Source organism: Pyxicephalus adspersus, chromosome 6, assembly GCF_032062135.1.
Source record: "Pyxicephalus adspersus chromosome 6, UCB_Pads_2.0, whole genome shotgun sequence".
Taxonomy (NCBI): Eukaryota; Metazoa; Chordata; class Amphibia; order Anura; family Pyxicephalidae; genus Pyxicephalus; species Pyxicephalus adspersus.
The window spans coordinates 18,498,958-18,521,261 of record NC_092863.1 but is presented as its reverse complement, the minus strand read 5'-3'; the positions used below and the strand labels follow the sequence as shown (position 1 = coordinate 18,521,261).

Here is a 22,304-nt window from a genome sequence, read left to right as displayed (position 1 = left end):
GTCCATCACACAGAGCTTTAGTTAGACACCATTTAGAATTCCGTGTCTGGACCTATACTTATAAAAAGATATTGGTAAGGTAGAAAAAATTAAAAGCCAATCCGTGACAAAGTCTCAAAGATAAAAAAAATTGGAAGAGACTTCAACATGCAACATCGGTTTTTGCAGTGTTGCATTGGTGAATATTTGTTTTCCTTTGTACCCAAATGAACATTTTATTTACAGTGGATATACTCACTTTTCTTCATTTTCTATCCACTAGGATCTCAGAAAAGATGATGTATGATTTACTTCTCTGCCTGTTAAGTGACATTATGCTGCCATCATGGATCACTGGCAAAAGGAACCACACTGCAACCTCACTGCCAGTATGAACATAGCTAAAAGTGTCCAAAAGAAAAAAAAATATTTTTCAAATGGCGTGCTTACCAAAATAAAAATATACTCATGTCTAATTGAAGTGTACTACAATGAAGTGTGATATAAGAATAAGTGAAATGACAGGTGAAAAGTCAGTGGGCAAAATAGCAGCTGTCTGTTCGACACATGAAAGACGACAGTGTGGAAAAGATGACTGGTAGCTGAGGGAAGTGGTAGAATTCTGGGTCACCCCAGTAACAGTCACTGCACCTGTAAAACATCATGGAGATGGGTGGAACACTCGACTGGGAGGAGATTTCTGGTTGGCTCAGTTTTGTGGGTGAAGGAATACTACAGATGAGGTGCTATCCCCAGATCTCTAACAGATTTACGTCAAGTATTTACTCATGCATTTAGCCGACACAGTAGGCTGAGCTGAGCAGTAGACTGATCAGGAACAGTTACAGCACAACATGATGGGGGTAGTGACACAATGGCTGGAGAATCACAGGTGTTCAGTGCTTTTTTCAAATGAGATGTATTTAGCTACTTATTTACATGGGGATGACTTTTATAGACCCTATTAAAATGAAAATTCCGCTTACAGGTAGTTATATGATATAAATAAATTATTTTAAAATATTTATGTAATGTAAAAAATAGGATTAATTCAAATATTAAAAAAGAAAGCTTCAAAAAAAAAAAACAAATAGTAGTTTTAGCAGTTTTATTAACTGATTTTAAGTAATGAGTAAAAGTATGAAGTTAAGTTATGGAAACATTGCCCATTGGTAAACGGATATGTCTACTCAAATGGAAAACACACAGCTAGCAAGAGCTTTAGTAGAAATGGCAAGGGTACTTAGTGATAACATATCACCCCAGCAATGGGTAAGTGAGGGTAAAGACAATTTATATGATTGGATGGCATGTACCATCGGCTAATGTAATACAAACCTATTGGTAATAATATAGTATAAAGATGGAGTGAATCTTGCAAAAAATCAAAACTGCATTTCCAAATATACACTTTTCTGTTCCCTTATATTCTGTGTGTATGTTCCAAGCAGCTCACATCAATTTATTTAGGCAGTCCCAGAGCGTTCTGGGATGCAACGAGCACTGTACATAGTTACATATAGAACCTATATAGACCCCATGGACAAAGTTGATCCAGAGGAAGGCACAAAAACTGTTTCAATTTGCTCCAATTTGTAAAATTTGCTTTAATGTAAAAAAAAGTGATCTCACTCATGTGCAGTGAAATCGGCAATTGTTTTTTTTTTTTTTGGAGGAAGACGCATCACCCCATCTTGCACCTGCGCAGTACAAGATCGAGTGATGTGGTGAATTGGAAGGAATGGCTGGCCCCGTCAATGGCTTGTCAAAAAAGAGAGAAGCCAAGACAGCCCTTGATTCCTACAGAAAATTTTATATTTGAAACAAAAGACTGATTTTAAGACTATTCTGCTAAAAATGGAGCATGGTGAATAATATGCAAAAGCATGTCAGGTTTCTCTCTGCTTACCTGGGAATTTTGTGTGTTCCTATCCATCATTCTGCGTTCCAACATTCTTTGTAACATTATTCTCAATAACATATAATAAATTTTTGGGAGTTCTAGAAATTACAGCATCCCCCTACTGCATTTTTCCTATTATAAATTTAACCATCCAATAAGGATTGATGCTCATTCCTTATAATGGTCACGACAACTATGCAAACATATCAAGCATCTCCTCTAGCACAGACACCCCACCACATATATGACCATGTCACAATATTTTACTCTCTGATCTACCCAAAATACCGGTATTATGTAAGAGTTTTTAGATGACTGACCCATTGAGACTTTTCCTTTGCTTATATAGAATATAGGGGATCCTAGTTCTTTGTTTGGATCCATATAATTTGTCGACCATAACATTATATCTATGTTTGGAGTTAAAAGCTTAAAGGTCTAAAAGGGGAAAACCTGCCAAGTCTTATCAGTGTAATTCTGAAAGGTTTCAGTAAATCCCTTCTGTGCGTACTACCCTGCTCTGGTGCCAAAACAAAAAGATGAACCTTCTTGGAATTATCCATACCTACCTAAAGCTTTTTTATTACACTCATTCCTTTTTTGGGTTTCCTGAAAAAGTCAGAAAATGTAAGTGTAAGGCTAAAAATTACTCCTATAAGCTTGGAATTGTATAAAATTCTGTGAAATCACACCATACTTTATATACATCTGATAAATCTAGTTATTGCATACACTTGGACCTTTAAGGAATCACTTCTACTTTTTAGTTTTGATACTAACACCTAATAATACCAATAGGAAGGAGGTTGGTGAGCAAGATCCTTATATTTTATAAGGTAAGGGTCTTGGGTAGTGACCCACGGGGGTTTCCTAAGACAAACTTCTTGTTTTGCCCATTTTTTTCAGCTACCTTTCACATATACAAGGGCTCGAAATGATTAACAGAACCGTTTCACCACACGCTAACCCAGCCAGCTCATTGAACTCTTACAGACTTCACCCAAATTTATGTCAATGGTTTAAAAATAAAAAAAAAATGAAAAAAAAAACTTAATAGAACACAATAGAAAATAGATTTATTATTAACTGGTTGTACTGCCAATTGTTTTTAGAATCTCTCTAACACACAAGAAACAGTCACACAAAATAGGTATATTATACAAACTTCTGTATTATTTTTAAAATAGGTAAATTCACTAAGCATTTTTAAGCATAACAGCTTCCTTTGAGAAATGATAGTCCAGTATCAGAAAACAAACAAAAAAAAACAATTCAAGGCACAACCAAACACGTATTTATTTTTAAAAAAGTGAACTTGTCTTGTGTTCTTGGTTTGTCAGAAGACATCTAAATTAAATCCCAAACTCAAAATTATGAACAACAAATTAGGTTTTCACTAGGGTTACGTAAATGGTAAGGATGTAATGTGAATGCAATAACCTGTGGCACAGGGACTGCAGTGACAACTCTGACTGGGGATTCTACTCCATTGGGGCTCTGATTTGGTTCCTTCACTCCCTTACTTTGCAGGTCACTATCCTGCAATATGAAATTTAAACTTACAGCCAATAGAGAGCAGTAGAGATGAGGGCAAGTGATCCCGCAGGCGGAAAGCTTCTTTGTTACTAAGCACTGAGGCCACCCAATGCATTCTTGCTTATGTGATCTATCTGACAGATAAAAACTGTAACATTAGAAAAAAGGAAAATAAAATGATCACTGGGGAAGAGAGAATTATGAAGGATAGGGGCCTAGCTAAAAATTGCACCTTGATCTGTAAAATCTTTAACTTTAGCTGTGCGATACCTCAATACCTCCCACAGTTCAAATTGTGCATCTCTCTGTCTGTCAGTGCCATCTATGATTTATACTGGCAGAATGTGTATGGTAGGGTATATGGAGAGGTGCTACAGCTACTAACTTCAGTTGTTAGTCAGGATTTGTACTTATGATGTACTTTTATGCAGGTTTGAAACCTGCGGGAAATATCTAAATGGTTTTAAAAAGATTTAAGGCGAGAGAGGTGCCTGCTTCCAAACCAGTAACACATTACTTTTAAGTTCACATAAAGAACTATATATAAAATGTCACAGTACAAAGTAAACTACATCTTAGATTAATGACAACCAAAATGTTATATGCAAATTAAATACCATGTTTTCAATTTTGATACAAACCATCATGCATTAAGTATAGTGAAAAATGTGCATATCTTATTCCACATTCTTAAAAAGGACCACTCGTCTTTTGTAATTGTGATAAATCAATCAATTGCCTCCTGCTTCACAGTTCTCTAAGGGAACGATATCAGATGTTTTGGTCCATGTCAACACAACATTTACAATTGTACTTTTGATAGCTATGCACAGGTAAAGGTACAGAAAATGTTTGTAACATCTGGGGTTAAAAAAGTTTTTTTTTAAAAAAAACTATCTTAAGATTCAAAGAAATAAAAAAGATGGTGCAGGACTGCACTGGACATCAGAATCTCAGTGCAGTTAATGCTACAATGAGCTTTTAACTCCTTCAATTTCATATTAGTTATAGGCATCAGTACTAAAAAAAAAGTTCTATCACTGTGGCTTAATCAAACTTTTTTTTTCTCATCCGAAATCAAATGAAGTCTCCAGACCTATATATAAAACCTTTCAATTTACTTAACAATACAGAATGAGGTCAATAAACTATTATTCCGCCTCATATTACAGTAGGGTACACTAAAAAAAGTATGTACATTTCTTAAGAAATCTTTATTCAGCTATACCAGTTCATATATGTATGCCCTTTAAATATCCACACTATTACTCATGTTTGGAGATCTGTTTATAACATGTTTGCAGTTGAAAACTGTCGAACATTTTAAAATATATATATTTTTAACAATAATGTAGATAAACCAGAATTCTTGTTAATGTTGACTTTGACAGACAGATGTAGAGAGAGATGCTAATTCATTCCAAGCCGGTGTTCACCACGTGCAATGTGAGATGAGAACTCGTAGCGATCCTGGCTACGATGCCCACACATGTTACACTCAAAGGGATCTCGAAAACCATGGCACCCCATATGAATAGTAAACATTACATAATCCAGAAAAAGAACGTGACAGTGGTCACATCGGTACACGCCTAAGGGGCAGCCATCCTTGCTTAACAGCTGAAGAAGATCTCTCTGTGAAAGACCAGGGTGTTTCAGGAGGTCAAAGCCTCTCGGGTGCTCTTTGGGGGGCTGAAGAACACTGTTTGTCCGCACTGAGCCAGCATTTAAATTAGGTGGATAAGATGGCCTTTCTTCATGGCTACTATCTGTGTCAGTCGAGTCATGAGCATTGGCACCTGGGGACAGGCCCCTCTCTGGAGCTGGCTTCTTTTCTTTGATTAGCTGGGATGGTAAGTGTCCATTAGACATATCAATACGTGTGAGTGGTAGTGAGTAGAGACTGCTGATAACGGGTACCATTTCAGCAGTAGGGGTAGGTGGAGTGTGAACCAATGGGTGTAAGACTCCTGGACTCAAGTAGGCTATAGGATTCCCTGTATTCTGTTCCAACATTCGTGGAGGTATCATGTCATGATCCTTATCATATAGAAAACTGTTGTATGGGACTTCAAAACACTGCCTCTTCTCTCCTAAGGAAGTAAATAAACAACAGACAAAAAAAGTTATTATTAACCAAAAATGAAAGCTCAGACAGAAACATTAATGCTTTGGTGTTTACCATCTACACAGCAACCCCCAAACTTGTGTCTACATGCTTGTGCCGCAAAAATCAAAGCAATGTGCAATGTCATACATGTGTCAATATTTTTTAATGGATTAGACTTTAGGTTCAATAAAACAATCAATAAATTGCTCCTCTGGCTTTGGTACATTTTGACCAAGATTAAAACTGCAGATCAGAGTCCCAACTTCTACCCTGAGAAATGGACCATGTGTGGATAACTTCTTTCATTCTTTTTCACATTGAAAATACAGAAGCATTGGAAAGGTTTACAACAAACTGTAAATCCTAAAATTAAAGCTTCTGACATGTAAAGCATCCATTGCTGGCAACATCCCCACCAACAGTCACTATATGATCCAGCTTCTTGTTTCTGGGTTGTTAAAGCATCTTTGAAAATGTATTAAATGGTGGAGATGTTGTCAGCAATTTACTATACTATATTCTATACTATACTATATGTACTATACTATCTATACTATAAAATTTGCCAAACACTGTTTCACCATATAGAAATGAGAATGTTTTGAGCATTTGAAAAAACAAAGCAGTGTTCTCCCCAGCCTCTTACAGCCGGGCGCACCACCTGGCACTTTTCAGTAACCACCCAGCTGTTTTTTGGTGCTTACTGAAAAGTTGGGTCGCAATACAGGGGCCACCACCAGCCTACAGCTTCTTCCCACCCAGCAAAAACAAAAAAATTATGGGGAGAACGCTGCAGAGAGAGTAGATACCCCAATGAATATCAAATGAGCTGACTGGAAGTACTGTATATGATGCCGTTTTTATGTGTGGCATCCTTTGCATCCCTCAGCTTTATTTACTGTGCCACAGTTCCTCTTGCTCAAAATGTAATATTAGGCGCTGACACCTTCTCACTTGGTGAAACTTCATTGCCCCTTGACATAACAGATAGGCTTTTATGAATCACGGTGTGAACAAGGGCCACGTCCTCGGGAGACATTGCATGTTAAGACACTCATGTTATGAAAGTGATGAGAACAGCAAAACAGTTCTCAGCTTTATCCGAATTTGTGTTATATAAAAGTGTCAATTTAACAGTCTCCAGCACAAATAGCCAGAGCTTCAAGAATAACAACAACATTGTTAGATACAATGCCACACTTAAAATAAGGTAACACTTCAGGCACTGAGAAAATTTTTAGCTTTCACAGCTATAAAATCAAATTTGCAGTTCATCTGTTTAATTAGCTTTTTTACGTATGCCTGAAACCTTGTGGTTTAGGTCTTAAAAAATGAATAGGTAAGGACAGATGTAATAAAAAATAGTGTGCAAAAACACAAGTAAGATTGAAAGTCTTAAAGTTTGCAGTATCCTTTTTTCACTGACATTTTCCCCCCAACAGCACTTTATCATAGTCTGCACCACGTCTAGATGCTAGGCCCACTCCTGAAGTATTATTTTACAAATATTCTGATTTAAACATGTGATTAATAGGTGTTATGCGTAAGGGTATTCAGGTTTGGGGTGAAGGTTTAGATGTGTTTGTTTCAAAACAGTGAACAATAAGCAATCGATTAAAAAAAGTTTTAAAAAAATACCCACAACCTTTGAAGTTGCTTGCACTGTAAAGTAATGCATTCTCAAAGACCAAAAAATTCTAAAGTCAGGTTTTAGTTATTTTTTACCAACTTAGAAATATCTGTTGTATAGGGGTTGGCAGGGTAATAAGGGTGCTTCAAGGAATAGGGAAAGACCAACCAAGACAGAAAATTTTGTTGGTCCGTAGCTCTGGAGAAGGACCCTGCTGGTCAGGAGAAGGAACCTGGCTGGGTGGCGCACTGGCCAGAGCAGCGGACCACATTTACCATATGGATTGAAGGCTCAGGGCGGTGGGTGGTTTGTCTCTCTGGACACAACCGGTCCACTCTCCCATCGCAGGCTCAGACCTGCGATGGGAGAGAGAACGGGGGTTCTGGCATTATAACGTCACTCTGGGGAAAGTTTCTTCCCCTTTGAGTGACACACGGCTCCCCTCATGCGTGGTTCGGAGTCCGTAAATTTTGTGGTCTGTGACAACCAAAAGGTTGGCGACCACTGCCTTAGACCACTGTTGTGAAGACAAATTTCTCCAAAATACCTATAGCTTCACAGGTAATTGAGGGTGTCTGTCAGCCTAGGGACATTAAAAAGTAATAGAAAAGGAGCTATGATTTAATTGCTTTCTTGTGAATTTGAAGATTGTGTACAATGCTTTTAGTTAAAGTGATGAATGCTATCTTGTTTTACAGTGATTTCATTACTTGTTCAAGGGGAACTTTGGTATGTACAGCTGCTGCATTGTCATGTTATTGTGAATATGCAAGTGATCACATTTGGAGACACAAGACCAATGCAGGTGTCAATCAAAACAGCTAGTTCTATTCTGCAAAAAAGAATAGGAAGGAAAAATGGGGTGGAATGCAGCTTTAGGATTAAGGGTTCAAGAGAGGATAAACTGTTAGGCTACAAGTTTCAGAGCTAAAAATTGGAAAATACAGTGCAAGCCTTCTTTTTATTATTTGCATACATTATATTAATATGTTGTCCTTTCTAAATATTTTGGTAGTAAAATACAAAGTAATACATATAAGGGAAATCCACTCAACATATGTTTCCTATTGGATGCACAGGAGCATGGTTTGAGCCAACAAAATCACCACAATGTGGTTACCTATGTGTGGTTACCTATGTATGGTACTTTCTCGGTTATGTTGGTCACATATTGTTTTTTTTTTACTTTTAAGAGGCCATGTTATTTTAAACCAAAAATTACATAATACGTTTTTTTCTTCTGCGATATTATCTTTCAGACCAACTTTTCTTCATTACAGTAGCAGATGTATTACATAATTTCTTCCTGGCAAAAAGTTACGATTTCCAAGAGAAATGGTGCAAGTTCTATGTGATACAATGTAACAAGCGTCACTTAAAAGACTTATAACACAACAAACTCGATGCATTAGGCTCTGCCGACTGGACTAATTAGCACCTCTGATGTTCTCCTGGCCTTTATTTTCACATACATCAGAGCTAATCTTCAGGCCTGCTTCATGCTCGTAGACAAAGCAACCTGCTAGCAACCTGCTTTATCTATATTTCTACTCCAACAACTCTGCTGAAACTCAGAACACTAAAATGTGTCTTACTTAATGACAAATGCAGAGTCTCTGATAAAGGCGCCAGATTACAAGTTTAAGTTGTATTAGTGCAGTGTAAGTTGTTCATGACCTCCAATGGCAATAACTCATATTTCAAACAGCGGTTAGGTGGTTTACATACACCACCATCCTCAGTGGCATTAGGAGCCAAATAAAAAGTACATTAAACTTTCACAGGAGAGTCGATTGCTTCCGTATCGATTAGCTTACATTGACCTTTCTTTTTCTAGAGCCTAAACAGAAGCGTGGGTGAGTGAAAGGAAAACATGTATACGCATCTGTGGAGGTGAAGCAATTTTTCAAACAAAGCCAGTAATGGCATCATCATACCTTTGGCATCCTTCATATCTTACGTAGCCACTGTTTGTGAAAGCGAACACTTCTGCAATAACTTTTTTTTAATTTTGAATTGTCATAATATGGAAAATGCAAAGTTTTTCTTAAAGAAAACCTGTTCTGAAAGAAAATGTAGGCTGCCACTGCTGACCACTATAAATGGCTGGCTCTTAAGCTAATTCAAGCAATTCAAGACTAGGGTATTTTTAGTACTAATAGTACTAAGTAGCTAGTACTAAGACAAAGCTGAAACAGTGCACTTACCAACAAGTGGGTTCATAAAGATTTTAAAAGCATATCAGAAATAAATGCTACTGACACCAGATCCATCATCTAATTGCAAGCACAGAAAAGTGCCTGCCCATTCAATGACCTCAAAAGACTGGACCACTGTAGCCTGATCCCATTCTGCACTGTCACCACTTCACTATTTCAGGGCATCTGCCACTACATCAGATACTCTGCATGGTATTGTCCTTCCCTAGGTCAACAAACAAGTCATATTTTGGAGACACATTAGTGAATAATTTGCTTGTGCGCACCAGTACTTTCTGCTGCTGGAATTTGGATCAATAGGCCTTTTGTCAGTAGGACTTATTTCTGTTCGATGGAGAAAAGTGACTGAAGTTGTCTGAGAGTTGCCATTCGTATGGCCAGCCTTAGCATCAGATTAAATGTTAAAGTTATGTGTTAAGGAGAAGTTAAGCATGAATTTTAGGTGTTTAGTTTAGGTTTTACAATAAAATGGCAGAAATGATTCAATGTTAGGATAATTTTACAACAGGCAAAGAAATCACTTATTTTTTTAGTGCTGAGAGCCCCACATAAAGAATTTCTATCTGGAGCTGAAAACTAACATATTAACTTGTCACTTCAAGTTTTTACTGTCTCGGCTTACACAGCAACATGAACTGGAGAGTGCCACTGGTATTTTCCCAACAGAGACAACTTCTCTTTATGTATTGTGTGTCCCTTTCTTAATGCTAAATTTTACCAGTGTAAATGAATGCATTAAATTGTGTATTTAGTCTCCCTGCATTTTCTATGTAAAAGAATGACAAAGTTCTGAAAAAGTATCTTTTCTGTCCAGGTTTATAAGCTCGGAAAGCTGACACATAAAAGTTTTGCATCTGCACAATTGTCTGCTCACTTGTCCTTCTCACACCGCATCTTTTTTTTCCCAAGACTGATGTAACAGACACAACGCACGCAACCGACTCAATGTCTTCACTTCATCCCCTCACAATAAAAATATCACATTCACACCTTTCCCCCTTGCAGTAGATTTTCCTGCTGTGTAAATGTGAAACAGAAAGATTCATTTCAGAAACCTCACACCTCAAAGCCTGTCACATCAAAAGAAGATTATGCAGTAGCCACTGACAACTAAAACCAGGTCGGTTCTATTATTACAGCAGCGCCATAAAATTTCAACCAACTTTTTTTTTTATTCTCTGTGAACAGTTTAATGTGTTAAATTTTATTGTGTGTTTCACTTTCATTTAAGATAACAATAAAGTTTCTACAATAGAAATGCTTGTTCAAAGTTTACATCTATATTTAAAAGCAAGTAACCAATACAACTTTATAAATGCATGTTTTTTCAATCGGCAATGCTTTTTTTCCCACTTCCACTCCACTACGTTTTTTTTGGAATCGCAACTTTACATTTCTTCCACCTCTAACTCACATAGAAAAAACAGCTTTATTCTAGTTAGTTCATATATGTTGTTAAAGTTGAATGAAAGTTCCAATTTTACATGCTCAATTAGGCAGGTCATTATTGAAGAAAGGGACAGGCAATGCCCCTTCTGCATTAATGTGTCTTACCTGCCTGATCGTTTCAGATATCTGGCGACAATCCTGAACTATGCAAAAGACCCAGCAACCCCCGCTTCCCTTACGTGTGCCAGGGATGAATGAGTTACCAAGTGCCTGGGCAGGATTTACGTCATCCTGGCACGGTCAATCAACATGGCTGAAGATTGTTCCTGGGAGGAAGACAATGTGCTAGAACACGGATAGGTGAGTCACCCGGGTTTGGTTACACCTTAAGTATTGTTGCAGAAACCTAGGCAAACATTGGTCAAACTCTAAAAGTTGAAGCTTTCATTTTGTTACCACATTGTAAAACATTTTGAAGCCAAATATGATGGCTGCTGTTGCTGACCTACTTATGAAAATGCTAGATTCATAGTTATAGTTACGCTGATGCCTAGATTTTGAAATCATTGACCCATAAAGTAGAAAAAAAACTCAAAGAATGAAGATTTGCTATGTTGTAGAAATAAAAAAATATAAAATTTATTATGAAGTTAATTGTGATAAGGCGGTACCATTTATGTACCTTTTATCTAGAATTTCTCCCATGCACTTCTTGGTTTGCAAAAGTCCTAGGAACTTGTGTTGCAATGATTTTTGTATGATGTCGCCTGGATCTCATGACTGATGCCTTGTCTTGACTTGACACTCATATTGCCATACCTTATCTACAAATACAGCAATCAGTGATCTACACCTCTTCCCTTTTTATGTTATCTGCCAGACGCGATTCTTCTCTTTTTAGCTTACTAAGGTATAGATGTAAGAGTACATAATGTTTAGTCTCATTGACATACAAAATGAATATTTTGTCAGCACTGTGCAGTTGTAAGATGTTGGTATCAAGTTGTTTAATCTATATAGACATTTTCTTTATATTAGCTATGTTGAATTAAGTACACTTTGAGAAACTATAGGCAATACACTCTTAAAAAACAATTACAGGTAAGCTGCTCTACAAATTGTAAAAGGATTCCAGGTAAATAGTCTGTAGCTGCCCACATAGCTTCTTCTGAGCTCCTAAGGTCACAGGGCTTAGGGACCTTGGGGGTATTAGTATGAGCTGCTGTTGAGAATGTGAAAAGTCAAAGATGTTGTCAGAAAGATTTTTACATTTATTTTGATCTGTATGCATTCTGTAAGGTAAGTAAAATTCTAGCTACATATCCTCATACAAAAAAGTCTACTCAACCCCTCCTTAGCCATCCAAGTTGTTTATTTTACAATACACCATATACTCACCCTTTCTCAATGCAGTCTTTTAGTAGGTTCAGTGACATATTGGATCCTTTTTCCTCTTCCAAAGAATCTAATAGTCCTTTCCACAGTACTGTAGAGGCCCAGGCTGTGTGATGATACTCCACAGAAGGTACCTCATCAACAACCTGAGCCACAGAAAGTGGGAATTATGATTTTACCTGTCTTGCAATCTTGAAGAGGACAAAGGAAGATGATGGGGACAGTGCTGAGCCATTGAGAGGGCAAGTACCAATTAGCCATGTTTTAGCCTCAATAAGCCACCTTAGCCCAAGGGAGGGGGTGATTTTTGAGTATCAGAATGCTGGAATTGTACTTTAAGGAGGAATTTAAAAGTGTGTAAGTAAATAAAGTGTGTAAGTCTGTAGATTTTTGTACAGGACAGCCATGTAAAATTGCCAGATATCTTTTCAGTTAAAAAGAAGCTCACTGGATTAAAAGAAACTTATCTGTATATGAGTTTCAAAACATGGAAAATGACAAAAATGCAACAAGAATGGGTCCAACTATAGGCCAAACCTTTTTTTACTTTGTGTTAGAAATCTTTCTACCAGTTTAAAAAAAAGAACTTGATGATGGAAAGGAGAAGGAAGATAATGTAACATATATGATAAATTACATTATGCTCTCATCTACAAGAAGCAAAGGTTAAGTATGCAGTAAAAAACACAAAACATTTATCAAATTAGCAGAAGATTTCATAGCAGTAGTAGTAGGAGTTTTATTGGCAGTAGTTTCATAGCTCATATAAAATCTATTTATTAAAGGTGAAAAACATTAGTTTAAAAGGAAATTTCATTTTTTTTAGTTCTCCCTAGTTTCTAATCAATCTCCATATTATATATTGCATCCCATCTGATTTGGGATACTTTTGGAATACTTTTAAGTTAAATGGCAAAAAGAAACATAAAAGGAGCCCACTGTTACCTTATCTTGCCTAGACTTGGGCTCTCTGCATTTACCTTTTACATTGCTATGGAAGACTAGAATCTGGTAAAACATCAACACCAAAATTGTATTAAAAATTAAACCTGTTTCTTTGGGTTGTTGACAACTTGTAGTGATAAGTCATGATGAACGTTTGATCCCGCATCCTTCTCTACACATTAGAGTTGCTCTCAAATTAATTTACTGTGTAGATATTACAGAATTTCAGAATCCCTACACTTGCCCTGATATTTACTGGCATTTGCAAACACAACTGAGAAACATGAATGCACATGTCCTAGCTTACTAAAACCTTCCCTTTTCAGAATTCAAGCTTGGCTAAGCATACAATTTCCGCCTTGCCATTCAAAACAAACAAACCCCATTTTGCTATGCATAATGACTCCTCTATACTGCTGGAAAGAGGTTGTGAAACCTAGGCACCCATCAGAACTGAGGGAAAATGGGGAAGCCCCAGGAAATACAGTCAGTAGTAACTGAGGTTTGCAGCTAGGCAGTAAAAATAAGCCTTTGATAGAAAGCCAAAATGGGGCAAAGAAGAAAAATAAAAGTACAGTAACCCAAAGCTACCGACCTACTTTTCCGACTGCTTTTATCACAAATTACCCATTAATTGCTGCATCAATGTAAGACAGTCTTCAGATGTTTTAACTCAAGACAGCCAATTATATCCTAGCTTTTAACAGGATAAAAGGAACCAATGAGGGTAAAAATTAGGAAGCAGATAATACATGAATTTAAAAGAGTTGGCTATTGAGACTTGGTCATAAATTAATCCAACCACTGGTTGACCTCTATTAGCAAGATGCAGTCGCATTTAAGGATTACCAGTATTTAAAATCCCACATCCTGAATAGAAGGGGCATTAGGACATATATTGGGAAGTATATCCGAACACTATCCCACTCATCTTCAGATAGAATAAACCCAACTGTTTTAAGAATTTACAATAAATTGTTTGGTAAAAATAATTTATAATCGGCGTGCATGGATAGCAGCTGTCATCTTTTGCAATATCCTAAAGTCTCTATAGAGACTTAATAAACAAAATGCTGTGTATCATGTTTGATCTATATTAATCTCCAAGTAACATGTCAAAGGCACTACTGGATACTGCAGTTCTAGAATGTAAATGTTTCACAGGTACAATACCAACCAGTCATTTGTTTACATTGTGTTTTAAATGATAAACTATTCCTATTACCAGTTGTACACATAGCAAAATATTACTAAAACATACATTTTATAGTACAAAACTATAAGATACTTTTTGTAGATACCTTTAGGTAATCTAGAACAGCGGTCGCCAACCAGTGGAAAATTTTGAAAATGTTGACCACGTCCCCCGTGTAGTTTCCAGGCTCAGGGAAGTGGGCAGGCTGTGTCCCTAAACATAACCTGCCCACTCTCCCATCGCTGATCGAAGCCTGCGATGGGAGAGTGGGGTCATAATGTCGTAACTCTGGGGGAGGTTTCTCCCCCTTTGAGTGACACCCGGCTCCCCGCACATGCGCGGTCAGGAGCCGATGATTTTAGTGGTCTGCGGAACCGAGAAAGTTCTGTAAGATAGTTCTGTAACTCGGAGATGGTTCTGAATGGTTACATCACTTACCAGTAAACTTTTGAGGCATAGAGCTCTTCCTCTTTGCCACATTGTTGGCTATACGGTCCAAGACCATTGCCCGATCGCTTCCTATTTCTGGCTTCATTTGTTTGGGCTCTTCTACAGCTGGTATATGGGAAGAGAGAAAAGGATCACAAGTTTATTATACCACTTCAAAAAAGTGAAACTGTGGTTGATATAAAGAAGCAAAGACAGAATACACTGCATGCACAAACAGCAACATCTACATAATCTAAAGGAAGTGTCAAGAAGACAGAATGATTTGTGATAAGAATAGACTTGTTTATTGTAAATAGAAACATAAACATGTAAAACATAAAAATATGTACAGAATGCTTTAAATAACCCAAATCTCTTGGAAAAGTTTAAAACAAAAGCAATATAGTTGCGGCAAATAGCATAGCATAAGCAACAAAAGCAATTTTTTAGTTAATTGGTTAGTATTTGCAAGTGTAATTGCTTTTACTACTGCCTCCCCCCCCCCCCTCTTCCAATCTATATCACTAGAAGAAGACTCTTGTAGTGAGTTGTATGAGCTGTGCATTAAATGCATGGACATCTAAACTCACTGATGGTTAGGTGATAATGTGGAGAAGTAGGAGAACCCAGAATGATGCTCCAAAAATTCAACAGGTGAGTTCTGCCAACTTAACTTTAGGTAATCGGAAAGGCAAATAGGTAGAGAAGAACCGCACACGCCTCGGAACACAAATAGCGAGTTATTGTATTGTCAGCATTGTATGTCAACATGCTCGAAAAAATGTAAAAAGAGGTAGTACAATTTTTAAACCAGTTGAAAGTAAAAAATAGCTGAAAACTCCATCTAAACAGTTTGATAGTATCTTGCATGGCCAAAATTCTTTTATCCACTGTGATTACTTTCCTCACTGAAACCACTGGGAATTAACATCCAGGTTCTGATCTAAAAAGCCACTTTAAGTGTATTATTATTTGAATATATTTTTATTCACTGTTTATGTGTGGTTGAAAGGAGTGATAATGTCAGTATACACATCCTTGCAAGTGAAAACATGTATAGTGTGATCATTTTTCCTGAAAAAGGAAAAATGTGTATGTATGTAAAAAATGTATGTAAATGTGTACACAGAAATAATCTACATAATCTAACACACTACCACTGAAATCTACATAAACAATATAGCTTAAATGCAATATAAAGTTTAAACTATTGTACTAAATGCGCACCTACTATGGCACTGTAAAGATGGACTTTGTATTTGTGACAATCATATCAATTTGAAGCACTTCTGAGGTCATTCAAAATTCACTAACAGATGCATTTGATGTGTAGTTGACCTTCTGATGACCTACAATTTACCTGTTTCAAACAAGTTTTGCATTTTTATATTCTTATATTTGTATTGAGAATGCAAAACCCATCTGGCGCAGACAAAAGCCACTCTTCAAACTCTAATAAAAAATAGACTGAATTAGCTAATCCTTCATAAATATATTAAAACTGGGCTTGTTCAACAAGTCAGTCATGAGCAGAATCTTGTAACTCATAATAAGCAATGAGGATTTGCCGTAAAATGACATCTAACTGGACACTATGGTCTACTGCACTGTGTACATCGCTGTGGTTATCTAAATTGTTCTATTGTAGAATTTGGAATATGCCCATTGTATAAAATTAGAAATAGTTGCATGTACACACTGTTTGAAAAAATAAACATATATTGTAGGTGCTGAATGAAAAAAAAACCTCAAAAAATGTCTGGTGGTCGCTGCTTCCAGCTTTGACGTCATCAAGAGGCTACAATAGCCACCACCGAGATCATAATGCACAGGACACCTGCAAGCTTCCTTCTCTGAATATATTGTGCATTTTGTCAGTATTTCCACTGAATTGGTTTGAGGTTTTGTCTTCTCTCTCAATAGAGGGTGAGTATTCGAGTATCCTCGCTGTCTAATGGCAGGCATTGTTTCCTGTCCCTTCACATTTGTGGTCAGTGGAGGAAGGAGAGTGGAACAAAATGGGGAGGAAGTTAGCAAAGCACAAGACAAGAGTTGAGCATGCAAGATGGTTATCAGAGGCTGAGTCAAGTCTTCTAGCAATATTACATAAAGTATGCCAAACTGTACTGTTTTCAAGACATGCTGTACCTGCAGAAATGTCCTATCTACCATATAATCTGTGAATAACACTGGCTGTAATTTGATGAAGTGTGAAAACTGTTTTGCTTTCATCTGAGGTGCCATAAAACCAAAACTAATATAATAAATATTTTAAAAACTGTAATATCTCCTACAACAGCTCTTATCTTACAAATGAGCCTGTTAAAAAACAAGAGATTAATGAAATGTCAACTTTTCCTCTGAAAGCTGCCCTAAACTCTTTCCATCGCAAAACCCCAGCAGAATAGCAGATTAATAAAAATGCAAATATAAGCTTTTCCTGTAAAAAAATAAGCTTAACTCTACCCCTTTCAACCTACTATGGTTTACAGTCGAATCATGTTTATGGTTTCTGCTGTAAAAGTTTTCACATTATTAAAAATAATAATTTTTCTTTTATAGTGTAATGCAAAATAGTTAATCGGTGCTTAGAACAGTTGGGAGTACAATTTAAGCCAACAAAACCTTGTTATATTTTAGTGATCTGTTAAAAATTTCCCAGTCCAGCATTACTAATACTTGTACATTCACTGTGTCTGGACACTGAAATAAAGTTATGCAAAATAAGAAAGTATAATAGGCTAAGTAAAGGTTATTGTAAGCAAGATATTAGGTATAAAGCTTCCCTGAAGAGGCATCTTTTCAGGGACCAGAGCTGCCATGTTAGTGAGGTAAGCATTAAACCCACCAGGCTCATTAATATTTTGAAGATAAACCCGACACCGCTCCTTGTGTTCCTCCAGAGAGCTGCGCTGTTTGTAGCTACGTCCACAGAATTCACATTTGTATGGTTTCTCCACTACGGGCAATAAAATAACAGCTGAATCTTTCTGTATTAGAGATACTTAAACCATTCTTCGTTAATTAGTCACACCCAAGTACATAAAGTGGCATTACCCATCTAAGGTAAAACTAAACAATAATCAAAACTTGCTCCTTGAAAAATGTGTGATGCTAGAAACACAAAAGACTTTACCAGTGCCGTTTCTTCAGAAGATAGTAGATCCTGTCACATTGACCTTTTGGCCACAATAATTTAGGCAATTATGGGGGCTTTAGAGAAGGGGTCCTCAATCCCCGGTCTGCGATCGTCTTACAGGTGGGCAGTGGCTCTGGTTGGTGCACCCACCAGTGGGGTCAGGAGAAGGCCCCAGTTTGGGGGGGGGCACTGGCCTGAGCCACGGACCACGGACCACGTCTCCCGGAGACATGGCAGGGTTGTGTCTCTGGGTGGGTTCTGGCATCATGATGTCACTCTGGAGGGAAGTTTCTTGCTCCCTGCACCTAGTGGTCCGCGACGTGCAAATGGTTGGGTACCACTGCTTTAGAGGACAGAAATAGGGAGAAAACATCAAGAAGATAACTATACTGCATATCTAATTCCACCAAAGTCTCTTAGGCTATGTACACTATAAGTATAACCAGTATAACCAATGATTTTTGCCCGATACGAACGGGCAGGCAAGAGGTTGTCTGATGCCATTCATGCATATGTCATGAGGGATCAATGAACAACAATTGTTAAATGACCACAAAAGACGTGAAAAGAGGAGAGCCCAGTGGGGTCTTTCATTCATCTTTCTTCAGTCTTTTGTTGCTGGAAACGATCATAAAAGATCACTTCCAACGACAACATTTGAGTATGTATACACAGCCTTAGACTCCATCAATGACTCCTAGAGGCTATTTAAAGGTTTTTAATTTAAAAACAACTAGGCAAAAAGATGTGTAGAAGGTGGAAGGGAAGAGAGGATTTCTGAGGAAGACTGGTTTAGAAACATGGACGTTGGTGAGATTAACAGCCAAAAGACTTGAATTTACAGCCAAGAGAGCTTCCTTTTTCTCTCATCACAAGTTTAATTTAGGGCAACAATATCAGCACACAGGATGAGTTCTCAAATTTGAGTCCTTACATATTAGTTGGGGTTACATAGGTAATTTGAGAACATAAACTGAAACCTAATTACATATGGAGCCATTGTGTAATTCAAGCTGCCAGTAAATACCAAAAACTGTAAACACTGAATTTTTTATATAATCTTAATAACATTGATCCAAATATTCAAACTATACTTGTCTCTAATTATAAAAAATTATATAAGACACATACAGAGAAGTAGACTGGTACTCAGAACCCAGTAAAAGTATTTGACAAATGAATCAAGTTACATGTGGCTCTTAACCACCAGGAGGGAATCCCTGACCTAAATGTAGTGCTCACAGTAGTGTGGTTACAAAAAAACTGGAGCAGCATACTGGCTCAGTGGCTACAGATCTTCCTTGTTTGTGGGTCCTACTCCCCAGGAACTCTATCTGCATGGAGTGTGTGTTTTTGGTTTCTGTGGTTTTTCATTCTGGTGCACAGGTTTTCTTGATGTTTTGTATGCTCAGCACAACTGAGTCCTGTGCTGCTGAAGCCCCACTATTTTATGATTTCCATAAGCTAAGCCTGAGCTAAAGGGCCTACAATGTAAGAAAAATATTTTTGGATGCTTGCTTGCTTGCATGTTTCCTATCCTCCAATACCTGGGGGAAAGCAATGCTTACATGGAGAGAGCATACAGACTTCATGCTATATGTATAAATATCTAACATCTTTACACAACTTTAGTCAATTATTGTGACAGTACAAGAACTCTACCCACATAAAAGTTATGTGAGCTGACAGCTTATAAAGTATTCAACCCTTAGCAAATAGCTTGTCCCCTGGCAGGTTTATGTTCTTTGTACCTTTCTAAGCTACTATCCAAGAGCAACTATGCAGGAGTTTTGACATCTCCCAAACCCACATGCACATTTAATCCAAGTCAATCACCCAAAATTCTTGAACCAGATACATACATAACACTAGCGTTTTCAGAAGGTCAGCAATGATGGTCTACATAGTTTCCTTAAACACAGACTTCCATAAAATGATTTACCTCCATCATGCCACAAGCTAACAAAGGTCTTTTATGCACACCAGTGACCACTAACTGAACAGTCTCAATGGCAAAATCCACCAAAGAAGTATTTCAATCGTAACTGGTTTCTTGGTTGCTCAGTCATATGCTGATCCCATACCCCACTACAGCGTTATGAAATCCTCCCAGAATTTTCAAGCCTCGCATCCATGTCAGTCATTTACAAAACCAAATAATGGCCCAAAGGAGAATAGAATAGGCCAATAAAGAGAGTAATGTCTTTGGTATGGCTTCATGATGGATTAGAATGGTAAAGCAAGGAAATCCTGCTACACAAATATTCATATGAGTAATAGAAAGTTGGCAGGTGATTTAACCAACCAGAATGTTTGGAAGGAGCTGATCTTCAAATGTAGTGAGTGTGAGGAAAGTTGAAAGTATGCTCACCAGAGTGTGTGCGGAGGTGCCCGGTCAAGGCATCTCTCCTTTGGCAGGCGTAGCTGCACAAATGGCATTTGAAAGGTTTCTCTCCAGTATGCAGCTTGCCGTGTCGGAGTAAATTCCCTTTCTGGGTAAATGATGCTCCACACTGGTTGCACTGGAAAGGACGTTCCCCTGAAACGGCAAACTCCATTCAGAATGCAAAAATATTGTGAACCACTACAGCCATTTAGGAAGTATTGTAACTCAATTTACCTTACCTTAATTCCTATTTAATGCAGTCAAGTTTAGATTATTTTTCGCAGAGGGTCCATGGGTAGGCCCAAAGTCACCTTACATGGTTTTAAAACCTACCTATTTCCGAAGTACTGAGAAAACTGCTGTCCTAAAAAGATGACCTTGCTTTAAGAATGGTCCCTTCTTTCACTGTCCCAAGTTGGATGTCACCACAATTTAACAACTGTACTGGAACACTTATTGGACTAAAATGTCTTTCCTTTTTATCCTTCTTTTTCTCTACTTTTTCTTTTCAATAGCTTTATTATCAATTTGTTTTATTAGTTTTTGAGGTGGTGAATAAAAACACACATCAACAATTACTATACTAATGTGGTGTGTCCCCACCCCGGCCTCTTTTAGCTAGGCAAACCCTCAGCAATTATCAGTAACCACCTGGTTGTTTTTGGGTGGTTACTGAAAAGTAGGGTCAAAATAAAGGGCCTGTCACCTGCCTCCAGCTTCTTCCCACCAAGCTTGATTTTTTTTTGGAAGAATACTGCATTACTTATCCAATGTATAATGTATGATGAGTCCAGACAGAATAGTTAAGCAATGAACCCTTCCAATATGTTTTATTACAATGATCAGAATATTCACTTTATATAAAACTATATTATTAGCTCTTGTGAGGTCTAGGTTTTTTGTTTACAAACTGATGTGAAAATATTAAGGAGGTTGCCCTTGCTAACCCGTATAGCTTACCTGTATTGAATTCAAAGCTCATACAACTGTTAGACAACTTTTTTGAAAGGAGGTCATCAATGGAAACCTTAATGTTTAGTTACTAAGAGTTTGACTTTCAATCGAAACCCCACATCTGAGACCTAAGCTTAACTGCCCACCCCCTCCTGTTAAAAAAAAGCACCTCAGTGCCCCATAATGGCTTCATTATTGGACACGCATGGCTGTAGTTATGGTTGATGGTTGAACATTATCCCCAAGATCTGGGTAATCAAACCCTTCCTACAAACTGATACATGTACAGAAGGAAGCAAAGAACATGGTTTTCTGGCTATCAAAAGTTTTAGGAGGAAATTTTAGTTTTGTAAATTTAAAGCCAAGTTCCCTGACAGATATCAAAGACACAAATCAATGCAGCTCTGTATTCATGAATAAGTCATAACTGTGACTTGGTATCAGGCTTTTGTAATTTCTTACACAGCAGCATCCTGGAAAGGGAGAGGTAGGCTGGCACCAATTAGGTGTTCTGCACATAAATGTGCTGACAAGGAATAAGCTGATAGGAGATTGAAGAGAGATGACTTTATCAGTCTCCTGCTGCCCCTTTACAGTCAAACCAGCAGGTGCAAAGAAAGAGAGATAGAGAAGGGACAACTTTGTATCCCACTATATGGACTATGGACTATTAAGAACGTAGAATTATCTCAAACAAACCTGGAACCAAGCTGAGCAAATCTGAGCAACTGCTCAGTTTTTGCATATTATCAGTGTGCTGGGGAAGTCACAAGTCTATCTGCCTGAAAGCTAAAATTGAACCTGAAATAGATTTTGTATTGCAATAATAGTTAAAGCACACTAGCAGATCCACCAATGACTCATTCAGAAAAAAGAAAAGGAGAATTATGAACTGGCCTAGTCAAAGTCTTGATTTGAATCCCACTGAAATGCTGAAGTGGACATGAAACAGGCAGTTCACGGAAGGAAACCCACAAAGAATTTGTCATTAAAGTAATTGTGCATGGAAAAGTGGTCAAAATATTACAAATCATTCTAAATACATAATTTAGTGTTGTAGAGGTTTTTTTTTTAATCAAAGCCTAATCACTTAAA

At 37.4% G+C, this 22,304-nt stretch overlaps 1 protein-coding gene across 4 annotated transcripts in view; it reads right to left on the bottom strand.

Annotated features, from left to right (window-relative positions):
• Positions 1 to 2,944: 2,944 nt before the first annotated feature.
• IKZF3 (IKAROS family zinc finger 3) overlaps positions 2,945 to 22,304 on the bottom strand; it is a 54,971-nt gene continuing 35,611 nt past the window's right edge. For 2 of the 4 annotated variants that reach the window (XM_072414832.1, XM_072414833.1), the window contains exons 5-8: positions 20,241 to 20,408; positions 17,579 to 17,689; positions 14,740 to 14,856; positions 2,945 to 5,511 (exon numbers count right to left, since the gene is read on the bottom strand). In XM_072414832.1, the coding sequence (XP_072270933.1) occupies positions 4,829 to 5,511; positions 14,740 to 14,856; positions 17,579 to 17,689; positions 20,241 to 20,408 (1,079 nt within the window). In that variant the 3' untranslated portion in view covers positions 2,945 to 4,828. The remainder of the gene's footprint in view (positions 5,512 to 14,739; positions 14,857 to 17,578; positions 17,690 to 20,240; positions 20,409 to 22,304) is intronic. The other 2 variants (XM_072414834.1, XM_072414835.1) reach the window with 2 other exon arrangements.